This window comes from Fistularia commersonii, chromosome 7, assembly GCF_037954325.1.
Source record: "Fistularia commersonii isolate RoL2024-O1a breed Wild chromosome 7, RoL_Fcom_v1.0, whole genome shotgun sequence".
In the NCBI taxonomy this organism is placed as follows: domain Eukaryota; kingdom Metazoa; phylum Chordata; class Actinopteri; order Syngnathiformes; family Fistulariidae; genus Fistularia; species Fistularia commersonii.
This window is the reverse complement of record NC_141290.1, coordinates 4,198,010-4,223,948: the sequence shown is the minus strand read 5'-3', so window position 1 is coordinate 4,223,948 and position 25,939 is coordinate 4,198,010. Positions and strand designations below refer to the sequence as shown.

The 25,939-nt window shown below is 43.2% G+C and overlaps 1 protein-coding gene across 7 annotated transcripts in view; it reads left to right on the top strand.

Moving 5' to 3' along the window:
* The window catches only part of kif21a (kinesin family member 21A), a 51,241-nt gene that overhangs the window by 20,825 nt on the left and 4,477 nt on the right, over positions 1-25,939 (top strand). Inside the window, exons 6-33 of one of the 7 annotated variants that reach the window (XM_086149233.1) lie at positions 939-1,109; positions 1,868-1,983; positions 2,761-2,956; positions 3,035-3,224; positions 3,295-3,361; positions 3,452-3,646; positions 4,230-4,292; positions 6,633-6,720; positions 6,791-6,905; positions 8,587-8,775; positions 10,549-10,748; positions 10,821-10,928; positions 11,027-11,095; positions 11,825-11,970; positions 12,278-12,422; positions 12,977-13,171; positions 14,475-14,576; positions 14,646-14,811; positions 16,148-16,168; positions 16,746-16,803; positions 18,064-18,118; positions 18,199-18,401; positions 18,789-18,917; positions 21,071-21,207; positions 21,288-21,462; positions 22,417-22,581; positions 22,701-22,818; positions 24,367-24,537. In XM_086149233.1, the coding sequence (XP_086005359.1) occupies positions 939-1,109; positions 1,868-1,983; positions 2,761-2,956; positions 3,035-3,224; positions 3,295-3,361; positions 3,452-3,646; positions 4,230-4,292; positions 6,633-6,720; positions 6,791-6,905; positions 8,587-8,775; positions 10,549-10,748; positions 10,821-10,928; positions 11,027-11,095; positions 11,825-11,970; positions 12,278-12,422; positions 12,977-13,171; positions 14,475-14,576; positions 14,646-14,811; positions 16,148-16,168; positions 16,746-16,803; positions 18,064-18,118; positions 18,199-18,401; positions 18,789-18,917; positions 21,071-21,207; positions 21,288-21,462; positions 22,417-22,581; positions 22,701-22,818; positions 24,367-24,537 (3,753 nt within the window). The remainder of the gene's footprint in view (positions 1-938; positions 1,110-1,867; positions 1,984-2,760; positions 2,957-3,034; positions 3,225-3,294; positions 3,362-3,451; positions 3,647-4,229; positions 4,293-6,632; positions 6,721-6,790; positions 6,906-8,586; positions 8,776-10,548; positions 10,749-10,820; positions 10,929-11,026; positions 11,096-11,824; positions 11,971-12,277; positions 12,423-12,976; positions 13,172-14,474; positions 14,577-14,645; positions 14,812-16,147; positions 16,169-16,745; positions 16,804-18,063; positions 18,119-18,198; positions 18,402-18,788; positions 18,918-21,070; positions 21,208-21,287; positions 21,463-22,416; positions 22,582-22,700; positions 22,819-24,366; positions 24,538-25,939) is intronic. The other 6 variants (XM_086149236.1, XM_086149239.1, XM_086149235.1 and 3 more) reach the window with 6 other exon arrangements.

Below are 25,939 nucleotides of genomic sequence, written 5' to 3'. Positions count from 1 at the left end.
TTCCTTGCAACATGGTTGCACTATGAGCTTGTCAACAAACAAAAAAAACTCACCTCAGATGGTGTTTGAAAACATCTGGAAAATTAAAAAAAAAAAAAAGGCTGTAAAAAGGCTTTTATTTTTAACTGAAAAGGATCTCCATGAAAATGGTGGAAATTATTAGATTCTTATTTACAGAGCTGTAGCTCCCCTGCGCTCTCTGGCGCCCCCAGAGGGTAACTTGAGTACTGATTCTCACTAAAAGGGTTTAAGGAAGAGTTGGTTTCTCACAAGAATGTTTACACATGAGGATCTAAATAGTCCCGTCGACAGGAAACACATAAGTACAACAGGATGTAACAATTTAATTCTTTTAAGTAATTATTGTTATTTATTTTTTTTGTGTTTTTGCCGCACTGCACTCTGGGCTGAGAAGTCAAGAAAAGGCACCCAACTTGAGACTAATAACATAATATAAAATAACTGAATGTCTTTTAGGTGGAAACAGCAGTGGGATTCGGATGAAGCTATTTTGTTGTTTTTTGGAATCACTTAAATAGGACTTCTGATAATTTTTTTACATACCTATCATTCTCCATAAAATTAAACTGTAATGTAACCTGAATAAAAATTTATAAACATTATCAGTCCTTCTGTGACATTTATCCTAATTTTTCAACAGCCATATAATCTAATCTCATATAATCTCATATAATCTAATCTAATATAATAGTATATATTCACTCAGCATAACAGTATATTCTCCATGAAATTACACCATATTGTAAACTTAATAAAACCTTTTAGGCATTAGAAATCCTTCTGCAACTACATGTGTCTTAATTTTCAACGACAATATATCATATCATAACATGCAATAACATATGATGAAATATAATATAACATAATGTAACCTAATAGGAATCCTCACCAGTGTCTTTGTGTCTTGTTCCTCGCAGCAAGACAACGAGACAGACAACAGGGTTTCCAACGGCAACGCAGAGCTGGACGAGTACGAGACCCTGACGGCCAAGTTCCACTTTGTGGACCTGGCCGGTTCCGAGAGGCTGAAAAGAACCGGGGCGACGGGCGACCGGGCCAAAGAGGGCATCTCCATCAACTGTGGCCTGGTGAGACTCCGCCCACCGATCCGTTGCTCTCGCCGACGTTACGCTGCCCCCTAGTGGCAGACATCTGTCGGTGGCGGTCCCGCTGGTCGGCTGCAAGTTTTACAGAAACTACTTTTTTTCCTCCCAGCTTTTTTTCTCTAAATATGAATCCCTGAGTCATTCAATTCATAGTAAAACTGAAACAAGAATAGCAGTAAAAAATTGACGTAAACTCCTCTTCCTCATCTCTAAAGGTCTAAACCAGCAACATTAGACTTGTTCAGATAATACTAATAATATTTTGTGTCACTATTGACATTATTTTGTTCCAAAGTAATGTTTACATTTTTTTCAAGTATATTTTAAAGTAAGTTTTCTTTTATTATAGAATAATGGCATCAATTGTGTTTTTAATTAAAAAAAAACTGAAAAAGATCATATATATTCTTTTCCAGCTTAGTTTTGCTAAAAATGGCTTTGAAATAACTCCGTCCAGAAAAATGCTTTTTTTTAATAAATCTAATCATTTCAATCTTCTTTTTACTTTTATGTTTTTTATTTTTTTACATTATTTTATTCTCATAATTTTAATATACTGATGTGGGATAAATTGTGTGCTTGACATAATTATATGATGCAGGTCATGTGATGATCCTATTACACTTGAAAACAATTTGTGCGTGTGCGTGCGTGTGTGCGTGTGCGTGCGTGTGTGTGCGTGCGTGCGTGTGTGTGCGTGTGTGTGTGTGTGTGTGTGTGTGTGTGTGTATGCGATGAAGCTCGCCCTGGGGAATGTCATCAGCGCCCTGGGCGACCGCAGCAAGCGCTCCTCCCACGTGCCTTACAGAGACTCCAAGCTGACCCGCCTCCTGCAGGACTCGCTCGGTGGAAACAGGTAGGTTAAGCCCCGCCCCCCACATATGTGCATCAACCAATCAGAGCGAAGGATGGTATAAACAGTTTTTAATGTCTGTTTGTCTTTATTTGTTTTTTTTTAATTTGTTTGGTTTTCCAAGAATGGCCTTAATGAGCCGCACCCATCCATGTCTGCAAGCTACATGTTCCTTTTCATTCATTCATTCACTCCTTTTCTATGCTGCTTTCTCTGCACTCAGGGTTTACATTCACTCTCTCACGCACACGTCATATAGACATACAACTATGACCCAATTCATTCATATGGCATAGATACAATAGCAGCCTATAAGTTAAGATACATTTTATTGATCCCTATGGGGGAAATTCTTTTGTTACAGCAGCGCAACAATTACAGTAACATTAAGTATAAATAGAGAGACAATGAAAAGATAGCAAAAGACATCCACAATTAAATAGTCAAAAGAGTGAACAACAACCAACAACAACAAGGATAAGAATAGGCAACAGAATGGAAAAAAAAATAGACAAACGACAACAAGAATAAAAACATAAACAGTGACAATAGCAATAACAAAAATAAACAGGATGCGAATAGAGTGAGGTCAACAAGGGTAAATAGACAACTGAGTTAGGGCATGACATATGTGAATGAGTGAGGTAGTCACTGCTTATAGTTGGTAAAATTCTGGTAATATTTGCAAGAAATGGCTCATGGCGACAAATCTCGGAGTCACTATGATGGCGGTACGCTGAGGAACCTCTCCTTGTTATTCTACCTCGCCCCCCTAATCAGCCAAACCGTGATGATCGCCTGCATTAGCCCGTCCGACCGCGACTTCATGGAGACGCTGAACACGTTGAAATATGCCAACCGCGCGCGGAACATCAAGAACAAGGTGACAGTGAACCAGGACAAGGCCAGCCAGCAAATCAGCGCCTTACGCACCGAGATCGCCCGCCTGCAGATGGAGCTGATGGAGTACAAAACGGTGAGCGGCGTCCGCACATCTCAACAAAGAGCGCTCCACGATGGCATTTTATTTTATTTTATTTATCATTTTTTTCAGGGTAAACGGCTGGCGGGCGAGGACGGCGTGGAGAGCTTCAGCGACATGTTCCACGAGAACTCCATGCTGCAGACGGAGAACGGGAACCTGCGCGTACGCGTGAAGGCCATGCAGGAGACCATCGACGCCCAGAGGGCCCGGCTCACGCAGCTGCTCAGCGACCAGGCCAATCAGGCGCTCGCCCGGGCAGGTCGGCGTCGCCGCCAAATCCGCACCCTTTCTCCTCACGAAGATCACTTACGGTTTCTTCGTTTCTCTAGGCGAAGGCGGAAGCGAGGAGATCGGCAATATGATCCAGGGCTACATCAAGGAGATCGAGGACCTGCGGTAAATGAGCGTTTACACGGAAAATAAAATAAATGAATGAAATAAAACGGGGCAAACGGTTGGCTTCGTGTGTCCCCCTCCTCCCACCAGGGCCAAACTCCTGGAGAGCGAGGCCGTCAATGAGAACCTCAGGAAGAACCTGTCCAGGGCCTCCAACCGCCAGGCCTTCTATGGCGGGCCGGGCTCCTTCTCCCTGGCGCCTGAGAAGGAGACGTCCGATATTATCGAGCTGGCCAAGAAAGATCTGGAGAAGCTGAAGAAACGGGAGAAGAAGAAGAAAAAAAGGTGAGCGTGAAGGCAGGTTGATTGACAGGTGACATCCTCCCACCCTAAGTGCCTTTATCCCTAAAAAAAAATCAAAGGTAAATAAGTCCAATCAGCTGCTAAAACTGCTTAAGAAATCATTACGAACCGCGTGTGTGTGCGTGTGTGTGTGTGCACGTGTGTGTGTGTGGTGTGCGGATTCATCATCGTGCCCATTTCTCCATCCCGTTCCTTTTTTTTAATCGACTCAACAGCGCCATCTAGTGGCTGCAAGCCTAAACTACACCGTCGCTCAATTTTAAATGCAGTTACCTATTAAAGAATAAATAAGATTTAAAATGAGATTCATTCACTCAGACAATGTGTAAAGTACAACAAAACAACCCCAATGGAAACATTTCCCGATGTTGAATATTTGAAAAAATAATTTATTTATTAAATCAGGTTTTGTCGTAGGGGGTTCGCAGCCGTGGTTTCTCGAGTGGCTCCCTCTGACCGTTCTCCCCTCCATTCTTCCCTCCTTCCTTTATTCATCTCTTGCCCCCCTGTTCCCTCCGCCCCTTCCCCGATCCCCGGTTTGACCCCCCCAACCCTTTACCCGAAGACTCCAGCAGCTGTTGGAGGAGAGAGAGAGGGAGGAGGTGGCGGACGAGGTTGAGAACACCAGGTTTGTCGGAGCTTCTGCCCTCCTGCTGCCGCCACCGCCCCCTCTTTGCGACATTTTTTTTTTTTTTTTCTCCAAACCCCAGGGTGCATTGATCCAGAAGCAGCACTTAATACCACTGAATTTATTTAACAAATTAACACCACTCCCCCTCATCTTTCTTTTTCCACCTGATGGACAATACTGGAAATCAGAAATATGATGATCTGAATTGTGAAGCAGAGAAACAACAATTCCTCCTTTTATCAAAAGGGGTAAAACTGAGGTCAACTGATGTGTTTCTCACCTTCAATTCCAGAGGGTGAAATATTTGAATTAAAATTACATAACAATTTAATTCAATGTCACTTGAATTCCCTGAGAATTGGTCAATGATGCTAATTATTAGCAATAAATGACCTTTAAATGAATCAAACATATTGATCTTAAAAAAAACAAACACAATTTGAAAGAATATTTAAAAAGAAATGCAAAATTATGAAGAAATGACTTCAAAGTCTGAAGTAAAAGAAGGCCTTTAAACCCTGAGATCGGGTTTGCAGAGCGAGGAGGAAGAAACGGCAAGAAGTGAAAGGAGAGCTTCCTTGAGTTGACGGCAAATATTCTTTTAAAGCTCTTAAAACATTTAAAAGTTGGTCATGTGGACCAAAAGTTGATTCTTTCTCCTGTTCATTTTTTTTTCTTTGCCAAAGACACCGCTTGCCCTCCCCCCACCACCATGCCGTTGGATAAAGCCATTTATCCAATTGACCTGCTTTGCGACGTCACCAACTAGTATGCTTCTGTTGCCCCACTTCCTCCTTTTAAATTTTTTTTCCCCAATTTAAATAAAACAACTGTCTTTTACACAAACAAGCTCGCGATCGACAACTCAGACGAACCGGAGAGGTCAGCCATCGAGTTTTCTGACGCTATGCAATAATTGTGCTGTGGTGTAAATTAAGTTTCTCCCAAAAGGCTTATTTGCTGTAAAGACAGTGCGATCCTCCATTGTTTTCACTGCCCTGGTGTGTGTGTGTGTGTGTGTGTGTGTGTGTGTGTGTGTGTGTGTGTGTGTGTGCGCGCGCGCAACAGTACTGGTTAAGACCAAACTGCCCTGGACTCTTCTCACAGCAGCCGAGATCGAGAAAAAGCTGGAAGAACATACAGTGTCATTTTTTATTTATTTTGTTTCACAAAAGTTTACGATCCAGAATTAACATTCGTGCCCTATTAAGATACAATGATTACATGTAGCAGTTTTGATTTAATTTGCATATAACTGCAAAAAGGGGTAAAAAAACAAAACAAAAATTAGCTTGTAATAAATATGATTTTGAATATTAAATATTGAAATTAAAAATTAAGAATTGGCAAATTAAAATTAAAATGCTTTATTGTCAATATCTCCACATCTACTAGACATCCCGAGGAATCAAGAAGACATTTCTCCAAACCCACAGTGACATGAAATTGATAAAATAATTGAGTGCACATTAACAGTGACGTGCACAATAATCAAACAAACATTAAACTACAGAGAATAAAGTGTATACAAATACAATCGACCGGTACCGATTAAATTGTAAAAAGAAAAATATTCATAGTTAGTAGTCTTGTGCTGCTGCAGACCAGAGAACAGCAGTTTCAGGACCTCGCCTGCATTTCCAGGACCTGCTTCAAGGTCCGAATTGTTGTGCTTTGTCAGAAATAGCGCCAAAGTCATCGTCTCAACCAAACAGAACTTGGCTCCTCATGCTGCTGGTCACTAAGGTTGCGGTCCTGAGACGGCCTTTGGTTCTGTAGCGACCCCCTCCGGCCAGTTTCATACAGTAAGCTAAAAACAGTTAGCCTAAAAGGCCAAAAAAGCTCGCGTGATTTCAGTTCACCTACTCACCCTCCGTCGCCATCCCGAGTCAAACAAACAACAATAAAAGTAATAGAAATAGAAAATCATAAAAAAGGCTTTTTACCTTGTAAAAGAACATTTTTTGAAACCAATAAAATACAAGTGATCAGTATTTATGATCATTTTATTGATTTCTTTTTTTTCATTATTTTTCCTCAGTTGTTATTGGGCGAACGCTGACAGCATTTAAGGTGGAACGGGCGGCTCGTGTGTTTGTGTATGTGTGCGCGTGCCATGTTTAACCCGGCATGTAATAAATTCCCAGGTGGGCCGCGATCCAATACGTGAGAATTAGCTGAAAGGGTTTACGGATCTTATTTCCTATCGGCCCAGATTTGCGGCTAAATGGAACGGGGCCCTTTCGGCAACGTGAGCATGTAAGTGGCTGCTGCGAAAAGGGGCTCGTAGCCTGTCTTTGCCCAGTTCACCCCTGAATTTCTCCGTGTTTCACTCAGCGCCATCAAGGAGGAGGCTCCCGACAACGAGCCGGAGAAGGGCACGGAGAAGGACCTGGGCGAGCGAGCCAACGAAGACACGGAAACGGTGCGTGTCCATTTATTCTTTTCGTTCCCGGTTGTGAATTGTTCTCGATACGTTGTTTTTTGCGTGGCAGGAGGTCCAGGAGGGGAGCGACCACGACGATGGAGACGAGGACGAGGAGGAGGAAGAGGAGGAGATGGACGTGGAGGAGAGCTCCGACGACTCGGACTCCGAGTCGGACGAGAAAGGTACGCTTTCATCCAGGATCTGTTTTTCGGCCACCAGGGGCACCGTTGCTTAATTTATCAACGTTTATAAACATTCACATGACTTTCAGTTTTCTTCCACTCTGATTAGTTGATTCTCGGTTTGTCCCGGTTGTTGTTAATGTGGCCATCTCTGTAGCGGGATGAGAGAAAAAATAAAAAAATTAAATCGGTGGACTTGTTTGTTGTGTTTAATGGAGTTCCGGTTCTATATAGCTATTCTAGCATTCTCTGGTGCTACATGCAAATTTCATAGTTCGTCTCAACTCTCGAATGGGATTAAATTAATGAATCTATTTATTATTACGGACTTTAATTTTGAAAGTTTACAACAATCAAAGTTACATAAGCATCAGTAAAAGGAATATTAGCATCCTCCGCAGCTACATCAGCTTTAGCTCTGGGCCCCTGGGATGGAGGGAAAATATTTCAAAATCACGGCTCTTCTCGAATCTCAAGTAGTCATTGGACTCAATAAATGAATCAATTTAGTATCAAGGGCTTTTATTCTAAAAATGAATATCAATAAAAGCTGAATTAGCATCAAGAAAATTACCATTAGCATTACCCGCTGTTACGTCCACTTTAGCTCCAGTCTCCTTGGACGGAGGTACAATATTTCGGTCTCTCTACTCGACTCTAAAATCTGAATAAATAAATGTATCCATTTAGGATTCCAGGGTTTTATACGGAAAATTTAAATCATTATATGGTGCATTAACAGTTAGCAACACTAAAAGATGAATTTGCATCCTCCACTGCTACATCCTCTGTTGCTTTGTCCCAGCAACTTGGATGGAGGTGAAATATTTCAATTTCTCGTCTCCTCTTGTCTCCCAAATAGTCATTAGTGTAAATAAATGAATCAATGTAATTATGGGCTTTTATTCTGAAAATGTATATCAATAAAAGGTGCAGTAGCATCCTCCACTGCCACATCCACTTAAGCTCCAGGCTAGTTGGATGGCGGTAAAAAAGTTCTATCACACAGGTCTTCTTGAACCTCAAATTAGAGTAAATGAATGAATCAGTTTAGGATATCAGGCTTATATTCTGAAAATTTCCATCAAGAAAAGTTACATTAGCATTACCTGCTGCTATGTCCACTCCAGCTCCAGGCTCCTTGGATGGAGGTAAAATATTTCAATCTCTCACCTCTTGTTGACTCAAATTGGGCCAAATAAATGTATGGATTTAATTCGAAAATTCTATCATAAAAAGATATGTTAGCGTCACTAAAAGGCAAATTAGCATAGTCTGTTGCTATGTCCACTTACATCCCTGGATGGAGGGCCCCGGATGGAGGCTCATCTCAAATCTCAAATAGTCACGGCATTCAAGTTAGGATTACAGGCTTTTATTCTGAAACTGTAAATAAATGTAAGGTACATTAGCATCCCCCGCTAGTAGGTCACCTTTAGTTCCAAGCTATTTGGACGGAGGTCTAATATTTTAATCACACGGTTGCCTCAAATCTCAAATAGTCATTGGACTCAGTAAATGAATCGATTTTGGATTTTGGGCTCGGGCTAAACGTCTGCAGGGGAACGTTTTTTGTGTAATTGTACTCTTTGGCCACTAGCAACAATTGCACACACCCTTCCTGTATCCAGTTCACTGACACCCCCCGATCTCCTGTGTCCCCCACCCTTGCCCCCGACAGAGAACTTCCAGGCCGACTTAGCCAACATCACCTGCGAGATCGCCATCAAGCAGAAGCTGATCGACGAGCTGGAGAACAGCCAGCGGCGTCTGCACACGCTCAAACAGCAGTACGAGCAGAAGCTGATGATGCTGCAGTGCAAGATCCGTGACACACAGCTGGAGCGGGACCGCGTCCTGCAGAACATGAGTGAGGAGAAAACCAAGGCTTGGGCCAATCACATGCACCGGTATCTGTGTCCGTTTGGACAGAAACAGAAAAAAAAAATAGTAAATAAATAAATGAATAAATAAATAAATATAATAAATGAATCAATTAACAAAATTAAAAAAAAATGTAAATCTCTCTCTCTCTTGCTCTCTCGATATATAGATTAAGTTTTAAATATAATATAAGACAAGATAAGATAATTATACTTTATTGATAGGGAAAATAGGGAAAATTTGTTTTTCACAGCAGCGCAACAATAAAAAGAGGAGTAAATAGATAAATAACTAAATACAGAAAGAGGAAAAAGAGGGGTAAAAAGAGCTGGGGCTGCTCTAACAGGCGGCTGTCTTCTTGGGTCTTCTAACCCATGTTACTTAAATTTATATATATTGACTTGTTATCATCAGCTTTTTTGTGAGGATTTTTCCTAAAAATCAAGTGATTCTCATGACATTAAAGGTCATGGTCACTATTCAAATATTTACTCAAAATAAATGATGTGTGAATGAGTGAGTGAATAGTTATGGTCTACAAGATGTGTGGATGAATGGTTGCATGTCTCTCCATGTCAGTGTAGATCGACATGGTTGTATGTACTGTAATTTCCAGCCTATTGAACGCACCTGAATATAAGCCACACCAGCTAAAAATTACAAAATAAATATATATGTGTACATATATAGGCTGCACTTGTCTATAAGCTGTAGGTGTCATTATTGTGACGTGAGATATTTACACAGAAAGATGTTACACAGACACATTTTTTTGAACTTTTAATTAAATACATATCGGTAACATCAACAAAATATGGACTAGAAATACTTTTTTCCAGACCGTTCCTGAAACAGGGCTGATAAAAAGATAATAATAATAAATTAAGGAAGTAAAACTCAATCCATCCATCCATTTTCTATCCCCGCTTTGTCATACTCCAGCTGATCGTTATCTTCGTCTTCCTCCTGCGCACTAAAACCATTTAAAGTCGTCTTCTTCGGTCTCGGAATTGAACGATAATGTGATTGGTCCGATGTGACGAGGCTACATTTTTTTGGCTCGTTCGCCCAAAAAAATCCGCAAATTATCCACATCAGTGTTTAAAGTGTGTGAAAAAAGTAGCGGCTTATAAGATAAGATACATTTTATCAGCGCAACGATCACAATATCAATAACTATAAATAGAGAGACAATTAAATGATAGCAAAAGACATCCACAATTAAATAGACAGCAGAATGAACAACAACCAAGAACAAGGATAAGAACATAAAGAGTGACAATCGCAATGACAAAAATAAATAGGACGCGACCAACAAGGATAAAAATTGACATCTGAATTACGGCATGACACGTGTGAATGAGTGAGGTAGTCCAGAAATTATGGTTGTCTGTTTTTACATGATGTGTCAATGAGAGGGTGAATGTTTCTAGTCTGAATGATGTATGAATGAGCGAGTGAGTGGCTGCACATTTCCAATTAATGTGAATGAAGGAGTGAATGGTTGCGTGTCTACATGACGTCTGAATGAGTGAATGAATGGTTGTCTGTCCCTGCATGTGGCCCTGTGACCGATCCATGTTGCACCCCAACTCTTGCCCAATGACAGCTTAGATAGGCTCCGCCCCCCCCTGCAGGATAAGCGGTATGGATAATGAATGAATGAATGAATGGATGACAGTTGTTGTATCGAACGTTGGTATTTTCCCGCCGGGCGGTTCGCCCTGTTGAAAGGCTCGACGATCTGGCCCCCCTGCAGGCTCGGTGGAGAGCGGCACGGAGGACAAGGCTCGGAAGATCAAGGCCGAGTACGAGCGGAAGCTCAGCATCATGAACAAGGAGCTGCAGAAGCTCCAGTCGGCGCAGAAGGAGCACGCCCGCCTGCTGAAGAACCAGTCGCAGTACGAAAAGCAGCTGCGGAAGCTTCAGATGGACGTGGCCGAGATGAAGAAGACCAAGGTGGGTTTCGACGGGAGAAACCGTTCTTCCAGAAGCTTTCCTGGTCCGACGAGGCGGTTCGCTCTTCCTCAGGTCCGTCTGATGAAGCAGATGAAGGAACAGCAGGAGAAGAACAGGATGAACGAGTCGCGGCGGAACCGGGAAATTGCCACCTTGAAGAAAGACCAACGCAAGCAAGAGGTGAGATTCAGATTTGAGAGAAAATGCCTACAAATTATACATAAAATAATATATTAGTGATTAGAAATTGGCATGAAACTCCCCGTTGTCCTCGACAGCACCAGCTGAAGCTCCTGGAGGCCCAGAAACGACAACAGGAGCTGATCCTGAGGAGGAAGACCGAGGAGGTGAGCAATTCTGGGAAGAATTTGACTTTGCTCCCTTAAGGACAAAAAAGATTTTTCATTCATTGTGTCAGTTGTTAGTTTTGCTAATATTAGCTTAGCGCTCTTCTATTCTTTTCTTCTCATGATCCCTTTTTCATTGGAAAATAAATAAAATTTGGAAATGTCAGTTTAGCTAATGCCAATATTTCTAAGGTGCTCATCTACACATGCAGGCGACTTCACTTGAGACTAGTTAAAAGATGGTTTCGATTAGAGTTCACATCCTTATTTATTTATTTTCTAAACGACTGAAATCAAATCGGAGAGTGTGATAAAAAGAAAAAAATCTCACCAATTAAATCAGATATTCAAACAGTGGGCGGTAATTCCACCGGTGGCCAGCTGAGGCCGCTAAACCTGCCTGAATAATCTAAACCTGTCGAGCCTGCCATTTGTAACTCGGGCAGTTTCAGGCAAACCGAGCCTGGAGTTTGAAAACGTGAAAAAGATTAAAATGACATTTGAACTGAATCGAGGATCTAGAAGTTTAAACCGGGACGTTCAGCCTTTCACGATTTTAACGGAATCAGCTCACGTTTTGACCGACCATCTAATCAATGCATTGGATTCTCCAATGATCCCATGGCTTTGGAGTGCCATTGCTTCCTGGAAACATATGTTTTCTCGCCATGAAATCGATTCTTTCGTGTGAAGTAGACATCTTTCCGCCCCTCCCCCGAAACCTCGTAGGTGACGGCTCTGAGGCGGCAGGTCAGGCCAACGTCAGGGAAGGTCATCAGGAAGGTCAACATCCCGGAGCCATCGCAGGACTCGTCTCATCGTCCCCCCTCTGGACGCGTTTACTCGTCGGGCGGCGTCGCCCCCAACGGCACGCGGTGAGATTATCACCGCCGCTTTTGCAAATAACAGACAGACTGACAGAAAAACTTTATTTGTCTCCGAAGGGCAATTGGGGGTGCCATGGGTTAGCAGCATCAAGGTTGTTAACATCTGAACATCAAGAGCATAGTTTAAAAATCAAAAAGAAAAAAAAAGAGGATTATATATATATGTAAATGTAAATAAATTATTTTACAAAATTGTGCAATATTGGGCAAATCGATGGTACAAATTGCTTTGCATTTATATAATGAACATAACATGAGTGGCATCAATTACTTTGCTCGTCTGTCCGGCCCCCAGGTCCTCCTACAGGCGCGTGGTGGGAATCTACTCCACCAGAGTCGCCCGGAACAAATGGCAGACCTTGGAGCGCCGGATCACCGACGTCATCATGCAGAGGATGACCATCTCCAACATGGAGGCCGACATGAACCGTCTCCTCAAGGTAAAGGCCCCAAAATGCGCATCATGGGGCGTGAGATTGACCAGATTAGCGGGCGAAGCTAGCAGGCTACTAGTTGCAGTAGCAGTAGTTGTAATCGTTGATTCGTTCACCCACAAATCACAACTCAAAACAAATATTTTTGAAGGGACCTATTCCATCTGACGCTACTTTTGTTTTATTTCATTTCAATTTATTTTATTATTATAAATCATATTTTTAATTGTTTTCAAATGTTTCATTTATTATTTTTATATTTGTTTTTCTATTTTTTTAACCACTATTATTGTTTTTTTTATTATTGAATTGTTTTTTTTATTTTTTTTATTGTCTCTTTTAAATCTGTATTCTGTTCTTGAGTTTTAAGAATTGCGCCTTGAATAAAATTGATTATATTTATTATTATTAGTATAAGTAGGTGTAGGAGTACAAGGAGCAGTATACATTACAGATGTACCTCAGGATAATGTCGAGATTCAGATTCCAACTTGCGTGGCCTCATCTGTGTAGTTTGTAATCCGGCTACAAACTTTAACACCGTAACATCTGTCTCCTAGCAACGGGAGGAGTTGACTAAGCGCAAGGAGAAGGTGATCCGGAAGAGGGACCGACTGGTGCGCGAGGGGCCGGAAGAGGAGAGGGCGGTGCCCCCGTTGAACGAGGAGGTGGACGCCCTGAACGCCAACATCGACTACATCAACGACAGCATTGCCGACTGCCAGGCCAACATCATGCAGATGGAGGAGACCAAGGTGAGGGAGACTCTTGGACACCGAAGATGTAACCTTAAATATAGCGTAAACTTAACTTACACAAGCATCAACTTGCGAGTTATCCAAGATACAAACTCGGGTTTTCCCCTGAATATCAATAAAGCAGATCCTCGGTTAATGACGTCCTTCAACTAAGCTGTTTTCGTGGTTGCGTTGGCGTTTACCATAAATTTATAACAAAAGTCTCCTGTCATTCCGATGTACGCAACGCCGGAACAAATTTCAGGAAGTAGTTGAGTGAAACGGATGAAAACGCCATCACGATAAAGACGGCTTTGCACACGCATTCGATAGTGCATCGTGCTATATTTGCTGTCTTTCCTTCTTTCTTGTTGTTTTTTGGAAACTTGTCCTTCGTTTGGCTCCCAAGTGGAAATAGGAGTCCTCTGACAGCAGAGCTTGGAAGAAAAGGAAAGAAGGTGTCCGCCAAAGAGAAAGTAGATTTCAAAAATGCTCGGAATAAGAGCAAATGAACACTGCCTGGTTGCTTGGCCGAAGTCACACAACTGTGTTGAAAATCATTGCCAAAAAAAAGCGCACATAGCGGAACCGTGACTTACAAGTGCAGCAACTTGTGAATTTTCTGAGGTACGAGATTTGACTTAACGTGTAAAAACATGTTACAAAATCAGATTTAATTCATTTCAATGGGGAAATTTAATGTGATATACAAGCAAATTCAGCAACAAGCTCCCTCACAGAACAGGCAGTTTGGTTCTGTCATACCAACGTACGGCGTTGGCACATTAAAAACTAATTTCGTGTGGGAGCTAGTTGGCTAGCAGAGCAGACAAACACATCCTCACAAGAGGCTACGTGAGGAAGAGTGCTGTGTTTACATAGGCAGGCTGCTCGCCATTTTGGATCAGGCTGCATTCGATTTCTTTTGTTTGTGTAATTTATTTGGATTTTTTTGCCCTTCGTTAGGGGCAAATCGTTTTTAAGTTTTTTTTTTTGGAAAATTGATTTAAATAATGATTTACTTTGTTTTTATTTATTTTAATTTTATATTTATCTTGTCACGCAAATTATGCGCCAAAACCGCCAGTGGTTTCAGTACCTCTGACAACCCCATTTAGCTTTCACAGCCCTGACATGCAGACACATTGCCGACCTCTGCCCTCTTGAACATACAAAAATGGTGACATCGTGTCATGGGATCAGAATTCCAACATGCGTATGAGGCTTCCAGTGCCCCTGTAATAGCTCTGCATCTCGTGAAGAAACTGAGGAAATGGGGATCCAAAACTCTGGATATTTCACGTGTCCCTTCCCGCGGCAGGAGGAGGGAGACACCGCCGACGTCTCGGCCGTGATTGGCTCCTGCACGTTGGCCGAGGCCCGCTTCCTGCTGGATCATTTCATGTCTATGGCCATAAACAAGGTACCCCCTCGATGCGAACGGCCTCAGGAGCCCTCTCGCGTTGCACGTCTTGATATTCCAGGGTTTCAGGGTCTGCAGGCGGCGCAGAGGGAGTCCCAGGTGAAGGTGATGGAGGGCAGGCTGAAGCAGACGGAGATCACCAGCGCCACGCAGAACCAGCTGCTCTTCCACATGCTGAAGGAGAAGGCCGAGTTCAACCCGGAGCTTGACGCCCTGCTGGGGAACGCCCTGCAAGGTAACCGACGGCGACCCCGCCGCCGCCGCCGCTGCCACACCCGGAGCGAAACCCGGAACCCCTCCTGAAGGCTCACAGCTGCTGCCTCCGGTCTGAGACTCTGGGGGAAAAACTCGCTGTGTCCTTCAGGAAGGGTTCGTGTCCATCTGCATGACGGGCCCTTTGAGAGGCCCCGACGCCCCCGCCCCTCCGTCAGTAGCCCGCTGCTGAAAATACGCTGGCTGAGATACTAACACCTGGTTTTTATACCGCGACAAATCACACAAACGCACAAAAATAGTAAATCAGAGGCTGCATTTGGACCAACAATGACAGAGTGAATGCAATCCAATGTCTTGAGACAGATGACCTGCCCAGGTTAAACTCAGCCTCCTGCTCCTGCATCACCCAGTGGAGATATTGAAGGAATGACGGACTCTTCACCGACCGGCCTTATTGCTGAAAATGTTCCCGCCAGCCCTTTTTCATCATCGTTACGCTGATATTTTTAAATGACAAAATAACCAATAAATGGGCGAAATAAGGAACATAATTACAGAGGATAATAAGAAAAAAATGAACATTTAAGTTGAAATTAAATGTATTCACGCTATACCACCGATGCCAATTTTCCATAAAAAAATGAATGCATTTCATGTATTATCATTCAATTGATGAATTAATTAATTATAGTAAAAAAAATTGAAAATAACTAAATGGGTAAAAATTACAATAATTAAATAGATAAATAAATAGAATAGATAAATAATAATTCTAATGGAATAGAATGGTAAATAGCAGAAAAAAAATAAACATTTTAAGCGAAATAAATGTACTGAATTTTAAATTCAAGATTAATAAATATATAAATCTATTGTAAACATATGACAAAGAGGGGTGCCCCCCCCACGAACACACACACACACACACACACACACACACACACACACACACACACAGAAGTTGTAAAGTCAAAATATTCCAAACAAAGAGCAACAAACGAGGAATAAAGATCCGTTTTATGGCAGTGTGAAGTTGCCACGGTAACAACTTCGCTCCCAGTCCCTGGATCCCCTGGATGGGAAAAAACTTCTGGCCCAATCAGATGCTTCAAGGCAGACTAAAAAAAAACACAATTTCCGCTGCCAGCCTGTGTTCAGTAGTGCGCCCTAATTTACACCGGTTGCACCTTTTTTTTTTTATTTATTCCGTTATTTATTTACTTTTCTCAAAGAGTTTTGGGGGACTGTGGTTTTTGATTTGTGCATTGCCTCTTTTCTGTTCCCCCCTCCTCCCACCCACATCTCCCCCACCCCACCCCACTTTGTTTTTTCGTTTTTTCCCTGTGTTTTCACAGAGCTAGGTAACATCCCCGCAGGTAAGCGAGCCGACGTTAGACCCCCCTGGCTGTTTATTACTGCATGCCCCCCCTCACACACACACACCAACACGCACACGCACAACTAACTGAATGCAACGCGAGCAAGGTGCATGAGGTTCCAACATCCGTCTGACAAGCCCCCCCCCCCCCGCCAAGTTCACCATGTGCTACAGCTTTCATGCTTTAGCACGCCGCTAACCCCCCCCCCTCCACAGGAAGACCTGGATAACCTGACTCTTGACCTTCCCCTGTAGGTCACCTGACCCCCCCTTCTCCCCACAGAGCCTCAGACTAATCATTCCATCCGAACCTCCGCGTCTCATTGGCTCTCTCTTCCTTTCCCCCGTCCATCAGGCAACGTCCGAAGCTATGCCTCCTCCCACTGACAAAAAAACAAAACAAAACGGCATGGCGCTGCGCTGACGTTCACCCGCCTCATGTTTTCAACCTTTGGCACCATGTAAAAAAGAAACGTTTAAAACAAAACTCGACGACAACAGCGGATGAATTCCTCTTGAGCGTAATCTATCACGCCGCCCTCCATCTGATCTGTGTCACTGGTCTGCTTCCGCAGAGAACGGCGATGACAGCAGCAGCGACGAGTCCGCCCAGAGCCCCTCTGCAGAGGGGGGGTAAGTTTCCCCCCCGCGTTTCTGACGCTTTTTATTATTTCAAGTGCCTCCTCCTCATCCGTCGTGATCAGAAGAATTTAACCGATGGGGGTTGTGGTTTGGTTGTCATGGCGACAGATTTTTCATTCTGATGGGAGGAGGATCAGACGTTGAGGTCTTGAGAAAATCCCTGTCGCTGTTTCGCACCGTTGCGGATGATTGTGATGTGTGAATGAGAGGGTGAATAGATGTTCAACAGAGCCTCGGCTTTAGAATTTAATTTGTTTCATTTGTTTGTCTGCGAACCAAATCCATGTTTACCATTGAAATCAATGTGAACCCCGTTGGTCTGTTGTCAAGCACTAACAACATACTGCACTCTTTTGAAACTTTTTTATGGGTTTATTTGTGGCAAAAATAGAGAGGAATTACAGATAACCTTAATTAGTGCTTCTGGTGTTCTTTCTATTCTAGCCAGCACTTGTGCTCAATGTTGCCTCCACTAAATCAGAAAAAGTAAAGCCCTCTCGCATATGAGACCCTCATTAATCTCCAGCTAGCTGTCTGTTCCAAACAAACAATCACTTTTGTACTTCTTCTGAGACTTGAGACCTTTGCTTGGTTAACGTAGTCGCTCCCTTAGCCACATCAGCCGTCTAGCGCATCTTTATTTTTTGGGATTGTACAGATAGTTGACTCCACCGTGTCGTAGCGCTTGGGGAAATCTGTGACCCGAACGCCACTCTTACGTTTAGCTATTATTTCCCTCTTCAGATCGACTCTAATTCTTAACTTCTTCTTAACACCACTAGCACTGGCACTTTGAACCTTTTTGGGAGCCATAATGAAGGCTAACTTACTGGAAAAAAAAAACACAAAAAAGGCATTATAACAGGAGATGAACAATGTAAACAACGTGGAGTAACATACATGTATGCCGCTACGCTGCAACGCAGAAAGCCTGTATGTTTGTTTATTTCTGTTTGTGCACTGAAGCTTGTTTGCTAGTTGGTTCAAAATTTAATCGAAAACTGTTTGTAGGCCACTTTGTTTGTAATTAGGGGCGTTCAAAGCCCAGTGTGTGACTCTATGACCTGTGAGTCAGAGGATGAATGGTTTCATGTCTCTGGTTTCATGCGCAGGCTAAGGCGGCGCAGAGAATGAATGAACAAATCCGTCGAGCCTGCGGCAAATCAAATCACTCAATCAGCTATTCATTAAACGATTATTATCCATCCTGACGAGTCCGTCAAGTCATCTGACCTTTATCTGCTCCCGCAGCTCTTTGGCGTCAGACCTGATGAAGCTCTGCGGAGAAACCAAGACCAGGAGTAAGGTACGCCGACCTGTGGGTTGCCGGTTTCAATTCCAGTCCTTACCCTGCCTTAATCCGCCCCGTCGCATTCCCCCTCGCAGGCACGCCGGAGGACCACCACCCAGATGGAGCTGCTGTACGCCAACAGCGACTCGGCCCCCGACGCCCCCGCCACCGACTTTTCCGGCCCGCTGCTGCCACCGGCCGAGACGCCAGACGGCGGCGTGGACGCCGACCCCTCCGGCGCATCGGTCAGGGACTTCTCAGCCCTCTCCCCCGGCTTCTCCTCTAAAATGGGCAGCATGTAAGTCCGTGTTGCTCCCTTTCGTCCTCCTCTTCTTCGCATGTTCAATGTTCGCTTGGCTTGATTCTCCCCCGCCAAAAAGAAGCCGGAACTGTAGTAAAATGCTAACCGTCTCGAAAAACCCAAATTAGCGCACTCTTTAGAAACTAGAAATGGCGAGGGGAGCGCCGCCGGTTCAAGTCTGAGCGTCAGGTAACCCCCGTTTCCCCGTCTGTCGCCACGTCATCGCCGGTGTCAACACACCCCTCTGTTTTTTAATTTTTGTTTGTTTATTTTTGTTTTCACCATTTCTGTCTCTCTGTTGTGTTGCCGGAATGGCCATCATTGGTGTGGAAAAAACACAAAAAAATGACGACGACGACTAAAAAACAAAAAATGAAACAAAAGACCGATAGGTTGCGGCTCAAGACTTTCGCCGGCCGTGGAGAGGCGAGCCTCGGAGCCCTCGCCGCTGTCTCGCAGGAAGTCCTATGACAGGGCGGCGGCCGACAGGGCAAAGGTCAAGGAGATGAAACAGTAAGCGCCGGCGCTGCGCCGACCGACCTCTACTAATCCCCCCGTTTCTGAAGCAGCATGCGACGCCATGTTCCTGATCCGACAACCTCAGCATGAACCCCCGCGGGTTCCATGCTGAATTCGAACTGTTCTTTTTTTTCCTGGCTAGCATTAGCATTAGCATTAGCATCAACACCTCGTGTCTTTATTAAGCCGCCATGATGGAAAGGTCGCTGCTCGCTTTCTCACTCGGACTTAACCCTCCCCTCTGCTTGGTTAACAGTGTTTGTCAGATGATTCCCTTTTTTTTTTTTTTTTTTTTTTAGAAATGAGCTCTCTCACCTTTTCTGACCTTGAATCGCTTGTTTCGCCTAAAAAAATTTGGAGTCTCCCATTTTCCTATCCGAGTGCTGAATGATTTGAGGAGAAGAAGAAGATGAGGAAGCAGCGACAACTTTTTTGTGGATAGCGCCGTTAGTACGACTGAAGATCCTGAAGGGATGGAACAACGAAAGAGACTCCTGTTTGTAGCGCAGGTTGAAAATCAACATATTTATCTACATCTCGTCATCTTCCCACTTGATGACGTGGACGGAGGCGGCAATGATGGTCCCCGATGGTCCCTAACAGTTGTCACGCTGGCACTGGATTAGGAGGAGCCTCCCGTCCTTTGGTTTTACATAAAGAGTCGCCTTCTCTTATGTATTTGAAAGTCATCTCTCTCTCTCTCTCTCTCTCTCTCGTTTTGAAATAATTTCTTCCATTTTTCTCAATCATCCATCCTTTTTCACCTCCTTCCTTCCTTCTGTATCCCTGGCTGTCATTTGCCTGCGAGCTGCATGCATGTTAACCCCTATGAGGTGTTCTCGCTAAAGCCGGTACTCCACTTTTGTCGCAATTCTATTCCCAACGTAAGTCGGAACTCGTACACCGCACATAAGTACTCGAGTACGGTAATACCTTAACTGACAAGTGGCCAAGCTCTTAACTCAATTTTTCCCATAATTCCACATTTGCAACCCAGTTTAAATAAAACAAATGTACCTCATAAATAACTAATAATGTATAAAGAATAATAATGCATCATAAAAGAGAATGTGAAGAAATATTTTATTATGTGTATTTACCTTGACTTAGACTCTTTAAACACCGCTTCACGGACACGTTGGTGTTAAACACTCGTCCTGCTCGCTCCTATCTCAGATCTCAATACCTATAACATAACAAAAAAAACACAGAGCGACCACTCGTGTCTCAGAAGTCTTGTAAGTTGACACACTCCTAAGTCAAGGTTCCACTATATACGCTTTTTTTTTTTAAGTCACAGTCGCGCGACTTTGCCCGAGCAACCGGCCGATGTCCGTCTGTGTTTTCATCCTTTTCTTAGCGTTTTATGACATCTAATTTCACTTCCAGGGAGACGTCTATCCTTTTCTTCCAGAAAAATCTAATAAATGCTTGGAAGCCAAACAAGGGGCAAAACGTTTCCATGAAAACCCCCAACAGGAACAAAAGAGTGTATGACGCGGACCCAATATGGCGAATGTAAACACCTATCTTCCTGGGATGGCACCACCGTGGAACGGCGTATTAATCCACTTCGCTCGACAAATAGGTCCCGAAATTAGTTTGAACGTTGTGCACAGAAGACTGTAGCTATAAATTTCTGGGAGACTGCGACGTTACCACCGAAACGCGTTGGTCTAGGACAGGGGTCGTCAACCTTTAACCCCCAAAGAGCCATTTGCACGGGAAAAAAAAAAAAAAACGGGAGCTGTAGTTTCTTTTTGACATCTAAAATAAAGCACTGTATATTTCGCTTCTTCATATTTTGCTTACCTGTGGTTGAAAGGCTCGACAAATTGACAATGTCTTGGCAGGTATACCGTCTTATGACGTATATTTTGAGGGTAAAAAAATAATGAATATAATTTTATTTTAATATTTCAAGATTCCACCAGTCTTCCAATTTAGAACTAAAATTAAAAAAAAAGAACTAACACAAATAAAATACACTTCGATTAAATAGTTATAATTTATTTTCCCAAGCCCCCGGAGTCGCAGTGTAAGGACCCCTGGTTTAGGACATCGTAAACCCAGGACTGGCTGTGTTGATATTATTTGCTGATCATCACTTGTGTGTGTGTGTGTGTGTGTGCGCGCACGCTTTCCAGGGGCGTGATCAACCCCGTGCCGTCCACCAAGAGCAGCCGGGCAGCGACCCTACAGTGCGTCCACGTGGCCGAGGGCCACAGCAAAGCCGTGCTGTGCGTGGACTGCACCGACGACCTCCTCTTCACCGGATCCAAAGGTCGTCTCCTCGCCGTCCTCGCTTTGAGTTTTTTCGTCCCGCGTCGCCCTCGGTAACCGCGATCCGTCGCCCCGTTGCAGACCGCACCTGCAAGGTGTGGAACCTGGTGACGGGCCAGGAGATCATGTCGCTGGCGGGTCACCCCAACAACGTGGTGTCGGTCCGCTACAGCTCCAGCCTGGTCTTCACCGTCTCCACCTCCTACATCAAGGTCTGGGACATCCGGGACTCGGCTAAGTGCATCCGTACCTTGACGTGAGTCTGGACGCTCGTAGAGCCAATGTGTTTTATTTGAGTTTGTTCATTTTTAGAATGTCATTTTATATTTGACTATTGTGGCGATCTTGTAATATTGAGAAAAAACATTTTTGTCACTCTTAATAAGTGACCGCACCCGCCAGTAAACGGACGACAGAGAAGACGACATTTTGGATAATTTAAGTTCGGCTCTTTTTTTATAAATACAAGGATTCAAATAGACATTGAGTATTTTGCTTGAAAGTAACCTTCGACCCAACGTCCTTTATTCCCAGTTCAAAAGTTTTCGTTGCATGCAGTAATGTCATTTAGTTTTCTTTAGCGTTGTTCGTCAATTAAAAAAAATGCAACACATATTTTCTTTCTACACAGCATAAATGCAAAAAAAAAATTAGGTTACATGGTGTGTTAATTCAGTTTAAATTTCAAAAGGTTTGTGTGGCTGAGTGGTAAAGGCTGCCGACCCCTGGTCAGGACTAAAAACTGGAAGTCAGGAAGAAATTTTAGGAGTTTGAGAGGGATCATAGTTGGTAATCCAGGTAGACCAACAATTCCTAGAGTTGTTGGCTGCAGAGACAGTATTGTCTGCGTTATGGATGAATGGGAAAGGCAAAGGACGTCCCGATCGTAAAGAGGAGCGGATGGTGGAGCAGTGGGGAGAACGGGCCGGCTTAGACGACGCCAACTCTCCAACGTATCATGATTGAGCGGAGAAGGAAAAGCGATGGAGTGTAACAACAGAGGTTCTCCTAATACCCACTGGAAACATTGCATGGTGGGAAAAAAACTGCTGGAAAATTCTAGTTGTAATAATTAGTGACTCTCGAAGATTCAGTTTGAGAATTAAGTCTAAGATCTCGTCTTCAGATGTGAGCAGGTGTGACACGATCGTTTTCCACTAGTTTCTCCATGTATGGGTGGCGTAAACTGACCCCTTGCGTTTGTCTGCAGGTCGTCCGGCCAGGTGAACGTCGGCGACGCCTGCGCGTCCACCACCAGCCGCACCGTCACCATCCCAGCAGGGGAGAACCAGATCAACCAGATCGCCCTCAACCCCAACGGGACGGCGTTGTACGCCGCCGCCGGGAACTCGGTCCGCGTCTGGGACCTCCGTAGGTGAGCCTCCATTTACACAAACTACCGTCAAAATGTTAGATTTGATAAACGTCTTAGGAGCGTGTGGCATTTTCCGTGGCGTCCGCACCTTCACACCACACGGCGGATGTTTTGCTCAGGTTCGCCTCCACCGGGAAGCTGACGGGTCACCTGGGACCGGTCATGTGCCTGACGGTGGACCGGTCCGGGACCAACCAGGACCTGGTGATCACCGGCTCCAAGGACCACTACGTCAAGGTATACACACACACACACACACACACACACACACACACACACACACATATTTACATTTACATTTGCGCATCGTCCAGATTTAAAAGAAACAATAAAAATAAAAAAGGGTGATTTTTTTTTTTTTTTTTTTTTTTTTTAAGATACCACAAGAGCACTATAACAGTGTTATAACAGTAATAATAATAAATCATTTTATTTAAGGTGCATTACAAGACACTCAAGGACACTGTGCAGACGTGAACATATACATACAAATACATAATTAAAAGAAACAATAAAAATGAAAGTAACAAAGTGGTAAGAAAAAGATGATTTTTGAAACCACTGAGAGCAATACAGTAATAAATTCAAACAATACAGCGATACAGTCATAATAATAATAATAATTATAATAATGAAAATACATTTTGTTTAAGGCCCCTGGCCATCAGTGAAGGACACAGTACGGATGTGAACATATGCAAAATACAGATTTAAAAGAAAAAATAAAAGTGAAATTAAAAGTGACAGTGTTAAAAGTGTTAAAAAAAAATAATAAAATGATTTTTGATACCACTGAAATAACACAGTAAAATAAACAAACAAAACAACAATACAATAAAAATGCTACTAATAATAATGCATTTTATTTCAAGCACCTCACAAAACCCCCAAGGACACCATTTAGACGTGTACATATGCACAAAATGTAGATTCAATGAAACAATAAAAATAAAAACAAAGTGAAAAAGTGGTAAAAATAACACCTTGACTTATGAGTTGAATCTGTTCCGTAACCGAGGTTGTAAGTTAATTTGTTTGTATTTGAAATTCAGATTTCTGCATTAAAATGAATTAAAACACCAACGTTAGATTTATTTCCTCTTTTGCTGAAATAATTAAAAGTACTTTGTAAATTCTAAATACTAATAATATAATAATAATAATTAAATATAAAATATAATAAAATAGTATGTTCCTGCCCCCTTTTTGTACATATTTTAAGATAAGAAAAATCTTCTTTATGAATAACAAATAATCAATGTAAAACAATGATTTGTAATAAAAAAGTGTGTAAAGAAAGTAACTGGTTTAATTAAATGTATTAACCATGAAGATTGGACAAAGATGCCAGCCGGAGGGGTCGGGGGAGCTTTTCAATTGGCGCTCTATCACTTAACTTACTGGCTACACACTCAATGCCACAATGTTTTGCTAAATGTAACTTTCACACGGATTGAACGTCGCTCTTCTTTTTAAACAATCGAACCGTCCCAGACCGACTTGAACGACACTTCCGATGACTCGCCTGTCTTTTCGGCGTCTTCTGCAACGAATCCTTGTAAAAGTCCCATACCTTCTCACAGATGATGCTCTCCGTCACGGTAAAACGCGCATCTCGCTCGTTCTCCTGCCTAACTCAGACCTCGGCTCGTATCTTGAAAAACCCGTAAAGTGACGCACTTGTGAGTCAAGGTTCTGCCGTACTTGAGATTTTTATACTCCATTCTGTGGTGCAACCCAGTCTCAGGGTGGCTGTTGTTTGACATTTAACCTGCTTACGTGCAGCTCTTCGACGTGGCCGAAGGCTCCCTGGGAAGCATCGGCCCGACCCACAACTTCGAACCGCCGCACTACGACGGCATCGAGTCGCTGGTGGTCCAGGGGGACATTTTCTTCAGCGGTTCCCGTGACAACGGCATCAAGAAGTGGGACCTGGACCGCAAGGATCTACTGCAGGTACGTGGCTCCAAGAGGACGGGTGTGAGTTTACGTCGAAGCCGGGTTACTTTCCCCTCTCCGCTCAGAGCAGCAGGGGGCAGCAGTGCGCCGAAGCACGACTCAACGCAGAGGGAGGGAGAGACAATTTTATTCAAGGAAGTCAGTCATCGTCATACAAGAACAGGAGGAAATGTATGTTTTTGTTTCCCACATGGGTGCCTATCTGGGTGGAGGCTTTCCCCCGTGTCTGCGTGGGGGTTCCTACGGGTTCTCCAGGTTCCTTCTACAGGCCAAACACATGCAGGAGGTTCATTGGAAGCCACACGTGTGAATGACTGTGTGTTTCTCTATGATGTGTGAATGATAACATGTCATTGATGCCCATAGGGGAAATTCATTTGTCACAGCAGCGCAACACTAACAATAGATATGAATGTAAATATAAATGGGAGAGAAAATTAAAAACATGAACCAACAACAAGGATGAAAATAGAAAACAGAATGAGGACATGACGTGTGAATGAGTGAGGTAGTGAGGTCGCCGTAGCACAGATTCACCTCCGGCCGGTCAGTTTTGTGCTGTCCAGACGGCTGTGATACACTCCAATGGCCGTGGGCACAAGGAGCGCCTGAAGCGTGAGTGAATGGATGCACGTCTATATGATGTCCGAATGAGAGTGAATTTTTGTAGTTCTGTATGTGACGTGTCAATGGTTTTCAACCTGTAAATGAGAGTGAATGGTTGTGAGTCTGCATGAATGAGAGGGTGAATTGTTGGCTGTCTCTCTATGGCATGTGAATGAGACGAATCGTTGCTTGTCGATATACACTGCTCAAAAAAATAAAGGGAACACTTAAAAAACACATCCTAGATCTAAATGAATGAAATATTCTTATGAAATACTTTGCTCTTTACACAGTTGAATGTGCTGACAACAAAATCACACAAAAATGATCAATGGAAATCAATTGTATCAATCCATGGAGGTCTGATTAGGAATCACACTCAAAATTAAAATGTAAAAACAAACTCCAGGCTGATCCAACTTTGATGTAATGTCCTTAAAACAAGTCAAAATGAATCTGTGTTGCTTCCTGAATGGACACTATGATTTCACACAAGTGTGATTGACTTGGAGTTACATTGTGTTGTTCAAGTGTTCCCTTTATTTTTTTGAGCAGTATATGTGTGAATGAGAGGGTGAATTTTTGACTGTCTACGTGCGACCTGTGAATGGTTGTATGTCTCTACATATGTGAATGAGTGAATGGCCGCTTCTCTATGCGACCTGTAAATGAGAGAGTGAAGGTGTGTGTTTCTATGTGATGTGTGAATGGTTGTGTATGATGTGTGAATGAGAGTGAACATTTGTCGTTCTGTATGTGACATGTGAACGGTTGTATGTCTCAATACGGCCTG